The following is a 17,536-nucleotide window of genomic DNA, read 5'->3' as shown; positions in this document are numbered from 1 at the left end:
TGAGAGATGACATCTCAAGCAAAACTGACCACAACACTTTGCTTTTGTAAGAAGGTTTGCATAATATGATTTTTATTAAGTTGCTACGGGGAAGATAATTTTCTTACCAACAGTAAGAAACAGGATTCCTGTAAATTTAAGGTGGTGAATGATAGTTTTTATGTCTGAGGGAAAACAAAAAAGATACATAAAAAGAACAAGAGAAGGAAAAGTGACATGGTAGTAAACCAATTATTTCTCAAGCAGTGAAATAGTTCTTATCAAGTCAGGAGGAGAAGGGGGCCTTCTAAAATACTAATAGGTCTGCTGAGTATTAATCATGAAGTGTTTTGTTTTATGTTTTTATATAAAAATGTGCATTGAATTTTTTTTAAACAAATGTATTTCTTTATTCCTTTAAATGGGTTTTTCTATGCATTTGCTTACTCTAGTAAAGGATACTTCCAAGGAAGTCTCCAGTGCACAAACAGCAAAGTGGATATTGGATTCATCCTAGGGAGCGTTCTTCTCCAGTACATCCCCATTTGCTGCTAAACATACCACAAGTAAAACTGTCTAGTTCAGACACTGCCATATCTATAAATCTACTACTAAATTAGTAATTGTATAAAGCTATTTAATTTTCATTATTCATCTCTAGGGATATATTTTCAGAGGTATACATACAGATTTAGCCTTGTGACTCCCATTAACATCAATGGAAGTTGTGTAAATCTGTGCACTGAAAATGTATGCTTTTAGATAGCAAATAATTTATATTCATAACCTTTCACTGCAGATTCTTTTCAAGAAGTCACTATCTTTTTTTGTATGTGTGTGCGGTGGGCCTGGAGGTAAAATAAGGCTGTGAGGGAGAAATGGAGGACATCAGGGGATAACTATAGTTCTTTGAGTGCTTGCTCATATCGATTCCAATTAGGTGTGCGCGTGCCGCGTGCACGATCGTCGGAGAAATTTTCTACCCTAGCAACACCCGGTGGGTCGGCTGTGGAGCCCCCTGGAGTGGCGCCTTCATGGCGCTGGATATATACCCCAGCCGACCCAGCGCCCCCTCAGTTCCTTCTTACCGCCCCTGAAGGTCGTTGGAACTGTGGAGCGTGGCATAGCTGTTCTCCACTCTCCCTAGCTTATCCGGTCTCGGAGCAGGTCCCGACGCCGCTTGCAGTCCCGGCGCCAACTTTCGCCCCGGCACCGGTCGTACTCGCGGCCTAGGTCCTCTTCACGGCACCGATCTACGTCTCGGCACCGTCAGGATCATCGGTACCGATCGGAGTCGCGACGTAGTTCTCGGCACCGGTATGAGCGCCGCTCCAGTTCGATGGGCCGCTCCCGGCACCACGTCTACAGGCGGTCGTCTTCGTCTCGGTCCAGATCTGGATCTCGGCACTGACATGGCCAGCGGCACCGATCTTGATCACGGTACCGCTCACCGGCACCGCGCAGGGACCGCTCGCCTGAGGACCGGCACCGATCGGCACCGTATCGTACCGAGCCCATGCAGACGCGTTCGGCACCATCCTGGCCCTTGAGATCAGCGTCTCGCTCCTCCGACGGGGCTTCCCGATCAGCATACCCTCCTCAGGGTCAGGCTGCCGCTGACTTGGGTCACTGGCAGGAGGGGGCAGAGGACCCTGCGCAGGACCCTACGCATTGGTCTTTCTGGACTCCCTGCGCGTATCACCAAGCGCAAGGGGCTCCTCCATCAGCCTCTCGCTCGGTACGCTCCAAGCCCAGAGTCCTGGAGGCCACCATCTCCCATCCTCCCCCAGGGGGCATGGAGGCTCCCGTGCCTACACCTCAGGCCCTAGACCCCGGGGCAGGAGATCCTCCGCTTCAGGGACCTTTAAAGCCGGACCCTCCTTTGGACCCCTTGTCCCCGGAGGCATCCTCCTCATCTTCCCCAGATGAGGCGGTGGCGGGCACAACAGCCTCGGGCCCGCCCCCAATAGATCTTCGTGCCCACCAGGACCTATTATGTAGGGTGGCACGTAATATGGACCTCCAGGCGGAGGAGATAGTAGAGGTGCAGGACCCGGTGGTGAGCATCCTGTCGGCTGATGCCCCATCCCGGGTGGCATTACCACTGATTCGGACGATTCAGGCTAATGCCACTACCATATGGCAAACCCCTGCCTCCATCCCACCTACAGCCAGAGGGGTAGAAAGAAAGTACTTCGTCCCCTCCAAGGACTATGAGTACTTATATACGCACCCTCCACCGTGTTCACTGGTCGTGTCCTCGGTGAACGCAAGAGAGTGTCATGGCCAACAGGCGGCAGCGCCCAAATCGAAGGACGCTAAACGCTTCGATTTGTTCGGGCGTAAAGTGTACTCGGCGGGCGGTCTGCAGCTCAGAGCCGCGAACCAACATGCGCTCTTGAGCTGCTACAGTTACAACTCATGGAACTCCATGGGTAAATTCAAAGAGTTGGTTCCCCAGGACTCAAGGGAGGAGTTCGGGGCCTTAGTGGAGGAGGGTAAGAAGGTGGCTAGGACCTCCTTACAAGCCTCCTTGGACATAGCGGACTCTGCCGCCAGGACACTAGCATCGGGCATAGCCATGCGACGCGTCTCCTGGCTCCAGGTTTCGGGCTTGCCGCCAGAACTGCAGCAGACCCTGCAGGATTTACCGTTCGAGGGCCAAGGGCTGTTCTCGGACAAGATGGACTCTCGATTGCAGAGCTTCAAGGACTCGAGAACCATTATGCGCTCCCTGGGGATGCATGTCCCAGGGCCCCAGCGCAGACCCTTTAGGCCCCAGCCGCAAAGGTTCTACCCTCCCCCGCCTCGTCCGAGACAGGACTTTGCCAGAAGGCGGGGCCGAGGTGGTAGACAAAGGTCGACCGCCCCTCAACCCGGTCAGAACCAGGGCCCGCCTAGGCCACCTTCAGGTCCTAGACAAAACTTTTGAAGGTGCGCTCGAGGACGGCGCCCCAGCCACTACCCAGGATCCATCTCCTTCCTTTCGGGATCGCCTCTCCCGTTTCCACCGTGCTTGGTCCCTTATAACCTCGGACCGTTGGGTCCTTCGCACGGTGGAGAGGGGATACGCTCTCCAGTTCTCTTCGTTCTCCCCCTCCCACCCACCCCCCCCGTCCCTCTTCAGGGACCCTTCTCACGAGCATCTCCTTACACAGGAGGTTTTTGGCCTCCTCTCTATGGGGGCCATAGAGGAGGTGCCCCCAGAATTAAGGGGCAGGGGGTTCTACTCCCGCTACTTCCTGATCCCCAAGTCAAAAGGGGGTCTGCGACCCATTTTAGACTTACGCGGACTCAACAAATTCATAGTAAAGTTGAAGTTCCGCATGGTCTCCTTGGGGACCATCATCCCCTCCCTGGATCCTGGAGACTGGTTCGCCGCCCTCGATATGAAGGACGCATATTTTCATATAGCAATCTACCCCCCACACAGGTGCTTCCTTCGATTTGTAGTAAACAAGGTGCACTACCAATTTGCCGTCCTTCCCTTCGGCTTGTCTGCGGCTCCGAGAGTGTTCACAAAATGTATGGCTGTCGTGGCAGCATACCTTCGTCGACAGAGGATACAGGTGTTCCCGTATCTAGAAGACTGGCTGGTGCGCGGCCGCACCAGAGAGCAAGTTCAAGCTCACGTCCAGATAATACTGCAAACATTCCACGAGTTAGGCATTCTACTCAACAAAGAGAAGTCCACTCTGGATCCAACCCAGAGAATAGAGTTTATCGGGGCAGTCTTAGACTCCAGACTCGCCCGAGCTCTTCTTCCAGACACTCGGTTTCACACCATCACAGACATCATCCACGGACTCCAGGTCTTCCCGATCACCACAATAAGGACGTGCCTCGGCCTGTTGGGACACATGGCCTCTTGCACTTACGTAACCAGGCATGCCAGACTTCGGCTTCGCCCACTTCAGGCCTGGGTATCGTCGGTGTACCATCCTTATCGGGACAACCTGAGCATGGTGGTCACAGTTCCGGACTCGGTCTTGACCTCTCTCACCTGGTGGCTGGATCACAAGGCGGTTTGCGCAGGAGTGCCATTTCACGCCCCACAACCCTCCCTGCACCTGGTCACAGACACTTCGTCTCTAGGTTGGGGCGCTCACCTCGGGGACCACCATACCCAGGGCCTGTGGACTGCACCCCAACTAGCTCTGCACATCAACGTTCGAGAGCTGATGGCGGTGCGCCTAGCCTGTCAGGCATTTCTCGGTCTCCTACATGGCCGTTGCGTGTCAGTCCTCACAGACAACACCACGGCCATGTTCTACATCAACAAGCAAGGAGGAGCCCGGTCGTCTCTCCTATGCCAAGAGGCCATTCGCCTGTGGGAGTTCTGCATTGCCCACTCGATACATCTCACGGCATCGTTCCTCCCTGGAGCCCAGAACACTCTAGCGGACCGTCTCAGCAGATCCTTCCAGACGCACGAGTGGTCGATTCGTCCAGATATCATCTATTCCATCTTCCAGAGGTGAGGATTTCCCCAGGTCGACCTGTTTGCATCTCGAGCCAACAGGAAGTGCCATGCATTCTGCTCCCTACAAGGGCGATCTCCGGGCTCCCTGTCGGATGCTTTCCTTCTGACGTGGAAAGACCAGCTGTTCTACGCTTTTCCTCCATTCCCACTGGTCCACAGGGTACTGCTCAAGCTACGCAGAGACCAGGCACGTATGATTCTAGTCGCTCCAGCTTGGCCAAGGCAGCACTGGTACACCACGCTTCTGGAGCTATCGGTTCAAACTCCAATCACGCTTCCCGTGTGCCCAGATCTGATCTCTCAGGACCACGGCCGACTCTGTCACCCCGACCTGCAATCGCTCCACCTCACGGCGTGGATGCTCCATGGCTGAATCGGACAGAGCTACAATGCTCACATCCCGTGCACCAGATTCTGCTGGGAAGTAGAAAGCCCGCTACACAGACCACTTACTTAGCCAAGTGGAAACGGTTCTCCTGTTGGTGCGAGCAGCGGGCCACGCCCCCTTTGCAGGCGTCTATTCCTTTTATACTCGAATATCTCCTATCCCTGAAGCAGCAGGGCTTGGCGATATCTTCAATCAGGGTTCACCTGGCCGCTATATCGGCTTTCCACCCAGGAGAACTCGCTTCCTCGGTCTTCTCTAACCCGATGGTCGACAGATTCCTCAAGGGCTTAGAACGACTGTACCCACAGCAACGACAACCCGTTCCGGCGTGGGATCTCAACCTGGTTCTCTCCAAGCTCACAGGGCCCCCGTTCGAGCCATTGGCTACTTGCTCACTCCTGTACCTATCTTGGAAGACAGCCTTCCTTGTAGCCATCACTTCAGCAAGGCGTGTTTCTGAAATCAGGGCGCTCACGTCGGAGCCTCCATACACAGTTTTCCATAAAGACAAGGTGCAGCTTCGCCCCCACCCTGCCTTTCTCCCCAAGGTAGTTTCAGCTTTTCATGTGAACCAGAATATATTTCTCCCGGTCTTCCATCCTAAGCCGCACGCTACCCGTCAAGACCAGCGTATGCATTCCTTGGACGTACGCAGGGCCCTGGCTTTCTATATTGAGCGTACAAAGCCGTTTAGGAAGACGACACAACTCTTCGTTGCAGTGGCCGACCGGATGAAAGGCTTATTGGTCTCCTCACAGCGTCTCTCCTCTTGGATCACGTCCTGTATTCGTGCTTGCTACGACCTGGCCGGTGTCCCGACGCCGCGCCTCACCGCCCACTCCACGAGGGCCCAAGCCTCCTCGACTGCCTTCCTGGCTCATGTCCCGATCCAGGACATTTATAGAGCCGCGGTTTGGTCATCGGTCCACACCTTCGCCGCTCACTATGCGCTGGTACAGCAGTCCAGAGACGATGCTGCATTCGGATCAGCGGTTTTGCACACAGCGATGTCTCACTCCGACCCCACCGCCTAGGTAAGGCTTGGGAGTCACCTAATTGGAATCGATATGAGCAAGCACTCGAAGAAGAAAAAACGGTTACTCACCTTTGTAACTGTTGTTCTTCGAGATGTGTTGCTCATATCCATTCCAAACCCGCCCTCCTTCCCCACTGTCGGAGTAGCCGGCAAGAAGGAACTGAGGGGGCGCTGGGTCGGCTGGGGTATATATCCAGCGCCATGAAGGCGCCACTCCAGGGGGCTCCACAGCCGACCCACCAGGTGTTGCTAGGGTAGAAAATTTCTCCGACGATCGTGCACACGGCACGCGCACACTTAATTGGAATGGATATGAGCAACGCATCTCGAAGAACAACAGTTACAAAGGTGAGTAACCGTTTTTTATTAGTTGTTTGTAGTGTTGTTGTAGCTGTGTTGGTCCCAGGATATGAGAGACAAGTATGCCTGAACCCCTTATGGGTAACAATTTGTCCCAACTTGTATTTAGCTTAGACGCTCCGGTTACCGTCCCCAGACGGGAAGAGCTCTGTGAAACTTGAAAGCTTGTTCTGGCCCCAAACATAGTTATGCCTTCCACTACACCAGGAGCACAAACTTGTCAAAGCCCGACATGGAGTGAGTTAGGATTGCACATTTAATGAGTCACGGAGGTGGTCTCAGAGTCATGGATGGAGGCAAGTATGAAAAGAACTAACATTGATGTGGACACAGTGGCAAAATGAGGACAGACACATATATGGAATTAAGTGGCAGGCCACAACTTTTCTTAAACTTTAACACAGGGGAGGGTCACTACCTGCTTATCACCCATACTTTCCTATACCAGCATGGGCGGCGGGTGAACCGCGGGCTCAGGCAGGCTAGCCCCCGCTCCGTCCCTTGTGCCTGAGGCCCTGCCCCTGCCGGAGCCTAGCACCTCCAGCCCCAGAGTGCCAGGCAGGCAGCACAGTCCCCAGCGCCTCCTGCCCTGGAGCGCCAGGTGGGTGGGCGATGCGTGCACTGGCTCCAGCCGCCTGTAGTCCCTGGCCGCAGGCTGGCCCCATTAGCCCCAGCCGAGGGCCCAGGCCATGGGGGAAGAGCTGCAGAGCGCTGGGAAGCAGGAAGGAGCCTGGGGGTGGAGCAAGGGCAGGGCCACACAAGGCTGTTTTGGGATGCTCAGCCTCCCCCGGCCTTTGATACCTGCTGCCCATGTATACCAGGCATTTAATTGGTTCCAGTGCAGGGGTTACAGGTCTCCATATCATATAACCTGTAATTTGGGGTAGGGTATCCTCCGCTACCCCCCAGGACGCAACTCTCTGAGTCCTAGGACTTTAACAATAACAATTGTGTTTTGGTGTGGAGGAGGGATTAATAAATAGATATTTAACCTCTGGATATTTCTTCCTTGGATTACAGTAGTAGAAATTTTGAGCTGAAACTGCATTAGTTAAAAGTTTTTCTGATACTGTTTTCTTTTCTGACGCTGTTTTCTTCTCTGTGCTCTTTGTTCACATAGTTTATCTTTTCTTTTCCTTGAAATTACTTCTCTTCTTTTTCTCTTTCATTGTCGTTCCTTCCATTTCTCCGCCTTTCTTTAGGAATTAGTCTCCCATCTTCACTCCTTCCTCTTGTAGCAATTCTGTGGTTATCTTAGCAGCTTTATCCCGAAGGACTTAAGTGACACCATAGTCTGATAGGTTGTCTTGATAATGTGATATAAAAGCGTGTTTTCCCCTTTTTTAAAGTAAATTAAGAATATTTATTTTCTCCAAGCTAGTCATCTTGCAGGATATGAAAATTAGAATGCATACCCCCTCCAACAGAGGGGCAGTTCTGTAGGTGCTATCTAGGTGGTGGTTGTACATAATGCATTCCCTGTGGTGCACCAACAGCATTGTGAAACTGTTCAGCAATGCTGTGGCTACAGGCATACCTCCTTGGGGCCTGATGTAATACCAGTATTGCCAACTCTTGTTGTTTTTATCAATTTTGGGGGTGGTTTTTTACCTGTTTCATGAAAACAAGATGAAAGGCTGCCAACTGATTAATTTTTCCTTTTTCAAAATGGCCACCATCTCTGATTATTGTCAGTGGAACTGAAGACCGCAAGATGGTAGACTGCAGGGAAGTGACAATCTGCAAATTGAAGTGAGGCTGCTCTTAATAAAAGTGGCTGCCATCTCCCATTGTTTTCAGTGAGACTGAAGCCATATCCTCAGGCATGATGGCTGCCACTCTGTGGTTCAGCAGGCTAGTCAGGACATATGGACTGTGAGGAGCAGCTTAGACACGGTGAAAGGTAGATAGTGGGAATGAGAGGGAAAAGGTGATAGATTTAGGGGGTACAGGAGAAAGGGGGGCACAGGAGGAGAGGAGAGTGGAGGAGGAGGATGATCTGTCATAGTGATGGGCAGAGAAGAGCATGTGTGGTGGGGCTCAGTGAGTACTGCCCAGTCTCGGGTAGAGAAGTGGGAGGAGGTTAGGGAAGTGTTGCTTCTTGCAAAAGGCTAAATCAATTCCATAGTTTTACTATGACATTATTGCTTATGTGATTAATATAAGACAGACTAAACCCCATGATTTGATGGGTTTTAAAATCTCATGTTTTGGGGGGCCAGTCTTATGATTTTTGATCTCTTGAGGTTGGCAATACTATAATACCATGACAAATTTAGTGTTCTACTTTCATACAAACAAACAGTTAAAACTGGAGCTGCTTAAGAAAATAAAACAATTGTATGTATGTTTATGCATTTTTATTATTAATTAAATAAATCAGTTATGATTTTATGTCATGCTTCTCCCCCTCAAAGTTCTCTTTAGCAGTGGTGCGGAACTTATCTTTAATTCTGTTTTCTTTAAATATTTTTATTTCCTTGTTCACAGAATTACAAGAAATTGTATTTGTCATCCAGAGTCAAAGTAACTCTTTTCATTCAAAAAGAGCAGAAGATTTAGAGCGCAATATTTTAAAACAGGCTGAAGAGCTTGGAAAGGTATGTGTAGATAAAATATACTGCGTGCTGCTTGCCTATGTCTGTACAACATTTTACTACCTTTCTACTGAGCCTATTTTTATAATCCATTTTATTTTGTTAGCCTATCTCATGGCTTGTCTACATAGTGCATTAGTCTATATCAGAGAGCTGTAAATTGTGATGTGCACTAACTGACCCGTGTGGACCCTTCCGTTGTGCACATTTAATGTAGTACTGTTTTAAATGAATGCACATTAGGGAGATTTTAGTGCACACTAGAAGAGTCCACGTCACTCAGTTAGTGCACGACATTTGAGTGCATGCTAGAATTTACACCCTTCTGATGCAGACTAGCAAACCATATAGACAAGCCCTCAGAATACATTTGTTTACTCTTCTCTGTGCAGTTTCTGAGGACATGGTTTAAGCTCAAGGATATCACTGATGGCATATGATGATGATCACCAAGTGGGATTTTCATGTTGAATTATATACTGTAGTGAATAAAGTATGTAAAACTCTTTTTGTGTAGGTGGAATTTGATCTGAAATGATAAAAGAAGTTGTTGAATGGAAAAAGCTTACAAATAGGGTCTAATGGTATACGTTTTTAAAGTTTTTTTTCTCTGTTTTTTCTGATGAAGTAGGTACATCAGTTTAAGTTAATATGAAGGATCACTTTCAGGGGCACACCTTAACATTTGTAATGCATCTTCATTTGCTTCGGAATAGCTTTTGTCTGCATTTTTATCACGTAAATGTATTATCACTGGTTTAGAATGAGTATTAGTCAGAAATTTGGATCACAGAACCTTAGCTTAGAACTAAAATTGATTTTTTTAAACCATAGTTGTTCAAAGATCTTAAAATAATTTCTCTTCCTTATTTTTTGAACCTTTAAAATAAAAGTTTATATTTAAAATGAAATTGAGACGTAACATACTGTGGTGGGGTTATTGAACTGAACTTTTGTCTCTAGTAAACTGGATTCAAAAAGTTATTGTTTAAAAAAAAAAAAGTGCTATGTGCACTAAATCTCTAGGATTCTTGCTGCCCTTGTATGAAACACTTCCTAATTATGTATTTACCTGAGCTGATCAATACTATATTAATTAAATATGTTCTAACTGCCCTTTTTTCAGGCCCCATTTCTGTAATTGTATCCATGCAGGCAGTCCTTGCACTCACATGGAGCCCCTGTTAACTTCAGTGGGCTCCTCGCATGGGTATATTTGCACAGCTCCAATGGCAGGAACAAGGTGTTGGCTATTAAAAATGGATTCCTGGTAAACTTTTGTTAATGTTGACACCTCAGAATGTCACTGGCCGGGAACCAGAAAAGTCAACAAGAGGGAGCATAGATATGTTCATCAAGAGGGAATATAGACATGCTTGTTTACACAAGGGAAGGAAGAGAGGTTAACATCCCGTAAGTAGGCAATAATCTTATAGCTGGGAGCAACTCTCACATCTGAATGAACTAAAGTGGGGTTTTTTTAGTATTGGGTTTATTTTTGCAAGTAAAGAGGATCCCAAAGTGCTTTAGAAAAATGATCCCTTCATCCTAGATTGAAATGGCAACACTTTTCAGATGTAACAACACCTGCTTAACAGTCCACGTGACGATTTAGGACAGGAAGTGAGGAAAACGATAGCAAACTGAAAACTTATGTCCAGAACCTGACAGAGGGGGGCGGAAAAAAAGGCAGCAAAATACAGAAAAAAGTTCAGCAAACCTCTTTGTATTCCTTGTGTCTCTATTTTCCTGTCGTCACTTTCAAATACAGTACCCTCAACCATTGTGAATAAGACCATGAGTATTGATCACTGAAGGGAAAAATCTTTGAAATCTCTGTGCGTTGAAATTTGGAGTTCAGACCTCCATTTGAAAGAATATGTTCAAGGGGATTACCTTCAGATCATACTGAAGTTAAGTCCTTGATAATATGCATCTTCAGCATTTACAGATAGTGAGTTTTAAAATTGAAAAAATAAAACCTGTCACCTGTATTTATTTTGTTTACTGAACTACAATGAATGTCTCTTGCAGTGTTTTAAAAGTCACTGCACTGTTTGCATCCGCTCTAAAAGTTTCCTATTATTGTATGATTTATTTTTTATTTTACACTTCACATTTTAAAAATTTAATCCTACCTATTTTATACTATCATTCAGGTTACCACTAGATGTCAGCGTTGCTTTAATTGTTAAAATGAAGTTGATGCATATTACTTAGCTATAAAATGTTTTTTCCAATATTTTTTCATATTAAGCAATGATTAAAACCCAGCGATGAGGAAAATTTCTTACGTTCTTTACCAGTTTTTTTAAGCTATACAGTGGAGCATAATAAAAATAGAAATACAATATTATAATATTTGGACTTGGCTCACCCCAGGAATTTAGAAACACTGCTACTTCTGGGAATAGCTAACTTTACAGCTGAAACAGCCTGTAAAAATATTGCCCCTTTAAAATCACCAAATCACTCTGAACTACTAATGGAGTTTTTGAAGCAGTAGTAGTGGTTTGGTTGCCTCTAGGGGCTGATAAAACTACCTTGGAAGACAGGGAGACTATGTATCAAGTTGATCTAGTATATAAAACATGCTCTTATTATAAGAGCCTTCAGGTTACAGAAAACTCTGAAACTAATACATTACATTTGTAAACATTATGTTGCTTTTAAAAAGCGTAAAGATGAAAATGAATTATGAATGACTTAACCAAACAGCAGTGATGTAAAGTTTCTGCAACTCGGGTGTCATTAATACACAAGTTTACTTGAACATAAAGTTTACAAAGCTTTTAAGAGTGCAAAAATATAATTTTAAGTCCTTTTCATTCAGTCTTCATTGCCTTTGTTTTCCAGGGTGTTGCATGCATCCATGGGATTAATATGTATAAATGCTATTGTATAAAACAAACTTCATATATCTCTATAATGCACAGTATTTGTGCCATAGCGCTTTGCTTGTTATGAGCAGAGATCCTAGAAATCCATTTGCCACGGAAAAAATGTGGAAAAATATAGACTTTGCATTTTTACAGGGAATCTTTAGTTTTTACATTTTGTGAAAAAAAATAAAAACATATATTAACTATTAACTAAATTTTGCTGAAAGATAGTGTGATCATATTTCCCAAAGTGAAAATGGGAGACTACATACGGCTGGCCTGAGGTGTCCTGGGCTGGTGATTACAGCCCGAGCCCTGTCGCCACTTGCCCCCCTGTACATTCCTCTGCGCCCCCATAGGGGGGCACATCCCACTTTTTTGGCAAAACTAGTCATTTGTCCTGTTTGCTGCTCAGTTGGCAAGAGCAAATGGGACAAATGCCCAGTTTTGCCAAAAAGTCAGGATGTCCGGGACAGGGCTTAAAAAAGGGACTGTCCTGGCCAAAATGGAGTGTATGGTCACCTTAGTTCAGTTGATACCTATATATATTGTGGCTAGGGAAACTAAAGTTCATCATTTCATTTTAATTGCAGAAAAATATGGACTTTTATATCAAAAATCTTCAATAAAAATATTTATCACGGAAAACTAGAATCCCTGGTTCTGAGCAAAATCACATTCTAAAGCATATAGCTGAGATCAGTTGCAGAGTTTAAACTGATGCCAGGTACAAAGGCTAGTCTACACTAGAAGCTACAACTAGAAGCTACTGTAGCATGTTGGGTGAAGACACTCTATGCCAACAGGAGAGAGCTCTTCTCTATGCCAACAGTTGGCATAATAAAACCACTTCTGTGAGAGGCAGTAGCTATGGTGGTGGGAGAACCTCTCCTGCCATCATAGCACTGTCCACACTCAGGACCGGATTAACCTTTTGTGGGCCTGACGCTAAACATATTTGTGGGCTCCCAGGGGGAATGTTTGTAAAAGACAAGTGATTGACACAGAAGTTGTCTTTGACACAGCACACAGTTGTACAAGTTTCATTTACAATGTTTACAGATTTAAATTGCAGATGGAGGTGGCTGTCACTAGGGTACCAGCAATGGTAGCCCTAGGGCAAGAAGAATACACAGAAGTGTACATAAAATACATTCTAAAAGAAAAAATAAAACACAGTGGATAAAAACAGCTAACAAAAGCCAAAGCTGGCCAAAACATCAGCCATGTGCTGCTCCCATTAAAAGGGAACCTTCACACTATCTCACCCTTCACATTTCTCATTTGAATTACTAGTGCTTCAGTTATGTTTTTGTATGAAATTGGGGCAAATTTAAAATTGTTTAAAAGATTTTAAAAATAAAAAACATGAAAAACTTTAATACATTTTATTTACAGTATCATTATTCATATTAGTCCAGCTTCAGGACAGACAGCAGACAGGACCCTGCACTCCAAACATTCCCACGCCAGCAGTGGTGCCAGTCAGGATGCTACCCCAGGACTCTGCACGAGCTGCCCACAACCATCACCCAGTGGGGCAGGCCACACAGACCTTGCTGTTCCACAGATCCACTGCCATGTGAACTGGTGCCCCTGCCAGGGTCTAGGGCCAGGCACATGGCTAGGGTGACCAGATGTCCCAATTTTATAGGGACAGTCCCAATATTTGGGGCTTTGTCTTGTATAGATGCCTGTTACCCCCACCCCCATCCTGATTTTTCACACTTGCTATCTAGTCACCCTACACATGGCACCGGATTTTCAGTGCATATGGTCCTGTCGCCCTGCGCCAGCCATGGCAGAGCTGCAATGGGCAGGGGTTCAGTCCCCGAGGGGGGGCCCAGCCTGCGCCCAACCCAGAACCAGTCACCAAAATGAACCAGAAACATGAGTGCAGATGCCAGTCTGTGTTGCCCCAGCCAAGAGAGGGTCACTGGACCACATGTTGCAGTGGGGGGCACAGAACTGGCCAGCGGACACACACGGGGAGGGGTGACACACACACCTCTACTCCCACCACAAACACGGGGAGGGGTGACACCCCCCCCACACACACCGCTACCCCTACCCCTTCCTCACACGTGGGGGGTAATGACTGACTGACTTTCCCTGCTCAGTGCTCTATGCCCTTCATGCCTGGCTGGGCCCTGGGGCCGGGTCCACTTCTCTCTGTACCTGGTGCTGCATCTTCCCAATCTCCCCACCTGGCTGTGGTGGCACCTCAGCCCGGCTTGGTGCCACCACTGCCACCCACCCACACGCACTCATCAGCCACCACAGCTCTCAGTGTGCAGCCAGTGCTGGCTGTAGACAGCCCTGGGGGTGGGGAGCGGGGCCCTGCTGGCCAAGCCGGGATTGGCCCTGGAGCCAGCAAGTGGCGGGTGGGCAGAGGCTGCGCTGACGGACCCTGCCCCACGCGCTGCAGCCTCACCTCGCTGCCTCCTTGCACACTCACCCCCATTGGCTGCTGAACACCCACCCACCCCCCCCGCGCTCACCATGGGTGGGCGGGCAGCTGGTGAGCAGGGATCTGGCCAGCAGGACCCGCCACAGTGCTGCGGCCGTGGCCATCCCCTTATAGGCCCCCTCTGAGTGTGGGCCCAGCACTTTGGTGCCATTGTAAACCACCCGGTGCTGTTCACACCAGCGCTTAGGTCAGTGTAATTTACGTCGCTCGGGGGATGGTTTATTCATACCCCTGAGCGACATAAGTTATACCGACATAAGTTTTAGTGTGTACAAGCCCTTAGTTTTTGTCATTTCAGCCTGTAACTTCATCACTGCAGACTGTTCCTTTAATGGCCATTATTTCTATTTCAAAAAATGAGTTAATACAAGGTGTTCTGAAATTGTGCGTGTAAATGAATGTCATGTCATGCTGCCTGAACAGAGATGTATTTATTCTTTCATAGCTTCTGTGAAGTAACAAATCTGCGTAACACTTTTTATACTCCATAATGCTAATCTTTTGCTACAGCCTAAATCCGACTTTCATATATTTCTAGTCCTGTTTACGAGAGAGAGAAATTTGTAGAGTTGCCCCTTTAGTCTGAACTAAATTTTGCAGGGTTCTTTTCATTAGGAATAGAAGTTTGTGGCACAAGTCAGGTTCAGTCTTGGTGTAATCTCATTTATGTATTTAAAAAAAAGTCAGTACTGTTTCTCTGAACACAGTAGAAACAGCTGTATCCTCGCTCAGAAATCCCCTAGTCTGGCACTCCAGTGAGCTCTGTGCCCAAGAAGTTCTGTCCTTCTGCTTCCTTTCAGGGTAACATTCACAGCTTTCTCTTGCCTGTCTGCCACCAGCGTGCACAGTTTGCAAATCACTATTCTGGGGGAATTCTGCGCCAAAGAATTAAAAATTCTGTGCACAATATTTTAAAATTCTGCATATTTTATTTTTCAAAGTAACACTATATAATCATGTCAGTTTCAGTTCTTTTGGTAATTTATTTCAGAATACCTATCAGCAACTTTGTCTAATAGTACAGACACAAAAAAGTTCCTCCAGGAGTAGAGTGTTAAGGAAACCCCTACGACAACCCAGTTCATGCTTCTCTGCTCCCTCCCCCCAGAAGAGGGGGGCCAGACACCCTCTCCCTACCAGAGTCCAGCTTTGGCCCCCCTTAGCACAGACACTCGCATGGACCCCTCGCCCCCAGACCCCAGCTGAAGGCCTCCTCGTCCAGACACATGCACCCCCTCCCCCCAGACTCCAGCTGTGCCCCCCCTAGACACTCATCCCCAGACACTCGCATGCCCTCCCTCCCAGACCCGAGGGATCCAGAGGGAGAAACAGTCTGATGCTGGGTCTTGAGCTTGTGTGGAGTCTCCTGCACGCTGCCTCCTTCCTTCAGGGCATGTTAGGAACTGCAACTGCCAGGAACCCTCCAGCTCCTCCCCCCCACCCCACACAGTGTCTTCTGCTTGTGAGCTTGCTCTACCAGGTCCAGCAGCCACTAGTGGCAGCCAGCAGTGGTGCAGAATTCCTCCAGGAGTATTCACCTACTGGGCTGCTTAGTACCTTGAGCAGTAGTCTCTGTTTGCAGCTGTATTTACTACATAAGAAGCTGGATTGCTCCTCCCCTTGGGTATGAAAGAGGATGCCTGACACACCCATAGGCTTTAATGAGGTCTTTGGTTTTGGATCCAAGGGTCTGCTGATGACGCACCTTTCAGCATAAGGATATTATGGACCTGTGAACATTTGCAACATTTAATTTGAAAAATTAATTAAGCAAATGTTATATTGTTGTCTTTGTTCTATGCATACCCATTTTTAAAAATAGCTATTTCTGTAACCACAATGCTTTAATTGCCTTGTTGCATATAAAAAGTAAAAGGGTATCTTTTGCTTTATGTGCCTAGTGTATTGTTTTCTATCTTTGCAAGGAAAAGGGCTAGACTTCTTTTTAAATGAAAGGTGAAATTCTCTTTCATGAGGTCCTATGTTGGCTCTATTAAGAAAGGACTTGTCTGAGTCCTCTCTAATTTGAGAGTGGAAAAGGCCAGAAACGAAGTGGTTCTTGGAGTATTTTTCAGTGTGGATTCTACTGTAGGTGTGCATGAGTCTAATGCATGTGAGGTCTGAGTTAATTTAGTAGTCACGTCCACTGGGCCTGTGCATGCACCCTTGTGCAAGGACATAAAGGGCAGAGTGGATGTAACCCTCCTTCAGTTCCTTCTTACCTGTGGCACTGAGATGGAACCTTGCAAGTGTCTGACCTGCTACTTTTGAGATTCATACTTACCTTTTAGGCTCTTCTTCACCCTCCTTATCTCTGTTCATTTTTAGTTTGAACGTTCCTTGGCATGCGTCTGACGAAGTGGGTATTCACCCACAAAAGCTTATGCTCCAATACATCTGTTAGTCTTAAAGGTGCCACAGGACTCTCTGTTGCTTAATACCAATACAGGCTCTTTTGACCTCGTACAGATTCAAGGCGCTTGGTCCCCAGATGACAATGAATTGCATATGAAAATCCTGCAGCTCAAAGTCCTCAGATTGGCCTGTATATCGTGTCCCTACATGTTCTCTGGAACTCAGTGGTGCAAATATTCACAAACATGACAACTGTGCGCTACTTAAACAATGGGATGCTCATTTCTCACATCTCTGTCTGGAAGCCATCAAGCTCTGGACATGGTGATGTTTCAATGGGTGACCACATTGGTCCTTCACCTTCTAGGGGTCAGCAACAACTTGACCAGTATCTTAAGCAGGCAGTCGATGACCAGCCATGAATGATCCTTGCACAGATCCATTGTAAGACTGATATTCTGCTATTGGGAATCTCCTCCCCCCCCCCCCCAAAAAAAAACTAGTTTTGCCTTCAAAAACAACGCCAAATGTCAAAATTCTTCTTCCAGAGGAGGACTAAGCCGATGATTGTTGCCAGATGCCTTCCTTCTACGGTGGAACAGAGACTTACTCTATACTTTTCCACTGATTCCTCCGATTCCTAGAGGATATCCAAGATCAGGAGAGATAGGACCATGGTTGTTGTTGCCCTGTATTGGGTGAGGCAGTCTTGGCTGACAAACCTGTTACAAATGCCAGTTCAGTCTCCAATTGAGCTCCTGCTTCATCTAGACCTGATCTCATAACACAATGGCCAGATACTCCATCCAGACCTGGAAGTGCTACATCTGAGAGCATGATTGTTGGCTAGTTAAATACCATGAATAGACACTGCTCTGTACAGGTCCAGGAAATTTTGGCTCACAACAGGAAAAATCTAAATGGAACAGGTTCTCAACATGGGCAGCCCAGCATGGTTGGGTCCCTGTCCAAGACTTGATACTGAA

At 47.2% G+C, this 17,536-nt stretch overlaps 1 protein-coding gene across 1 annotated transcript in view; it reads left to right on the top strand.

Annotated features, from left to right (window-relative positions):
* Nucleotides 1-17,536, top strand: part of B3GLCT (beta 3-glucosyltransferase) — a 160,521-nt gene that overhangs the window by 50,731 nt on the left and 92,254 nt on the right. Inside the window, exon 4 of the mRNA XM_065397585.1 lies at nucleotides 8,737-8,846. Coding sequence (XP_065253657.1) covers nucleotides 8,737-8,846 — 110 coding nt within the window. The remainder of the gene's footprint in view (nucleotides 1-8,736; nucleotides 8,847-17,536) is intronic.

This window comes from Emys orbicularis, chromosome 1 (assembly GCF_028017835.1).
Source record: "Emys orbicularis isolate rEmyOrb1 chromosome 1, rEmyOrb1.hap1, whole genome shotgun sequence".
Taxonomy (NCBI): domain Eukaryota; kingdom Metazoa; phylum Chordata; order Testudines; family Emydidae; genus Emys; species Emys orbicularis.
The sequence above is the reverse complement of the archived record's forward strand: the minus strand, read 5'-3'. Positions and strand labels throughout refer to the sequence as shown.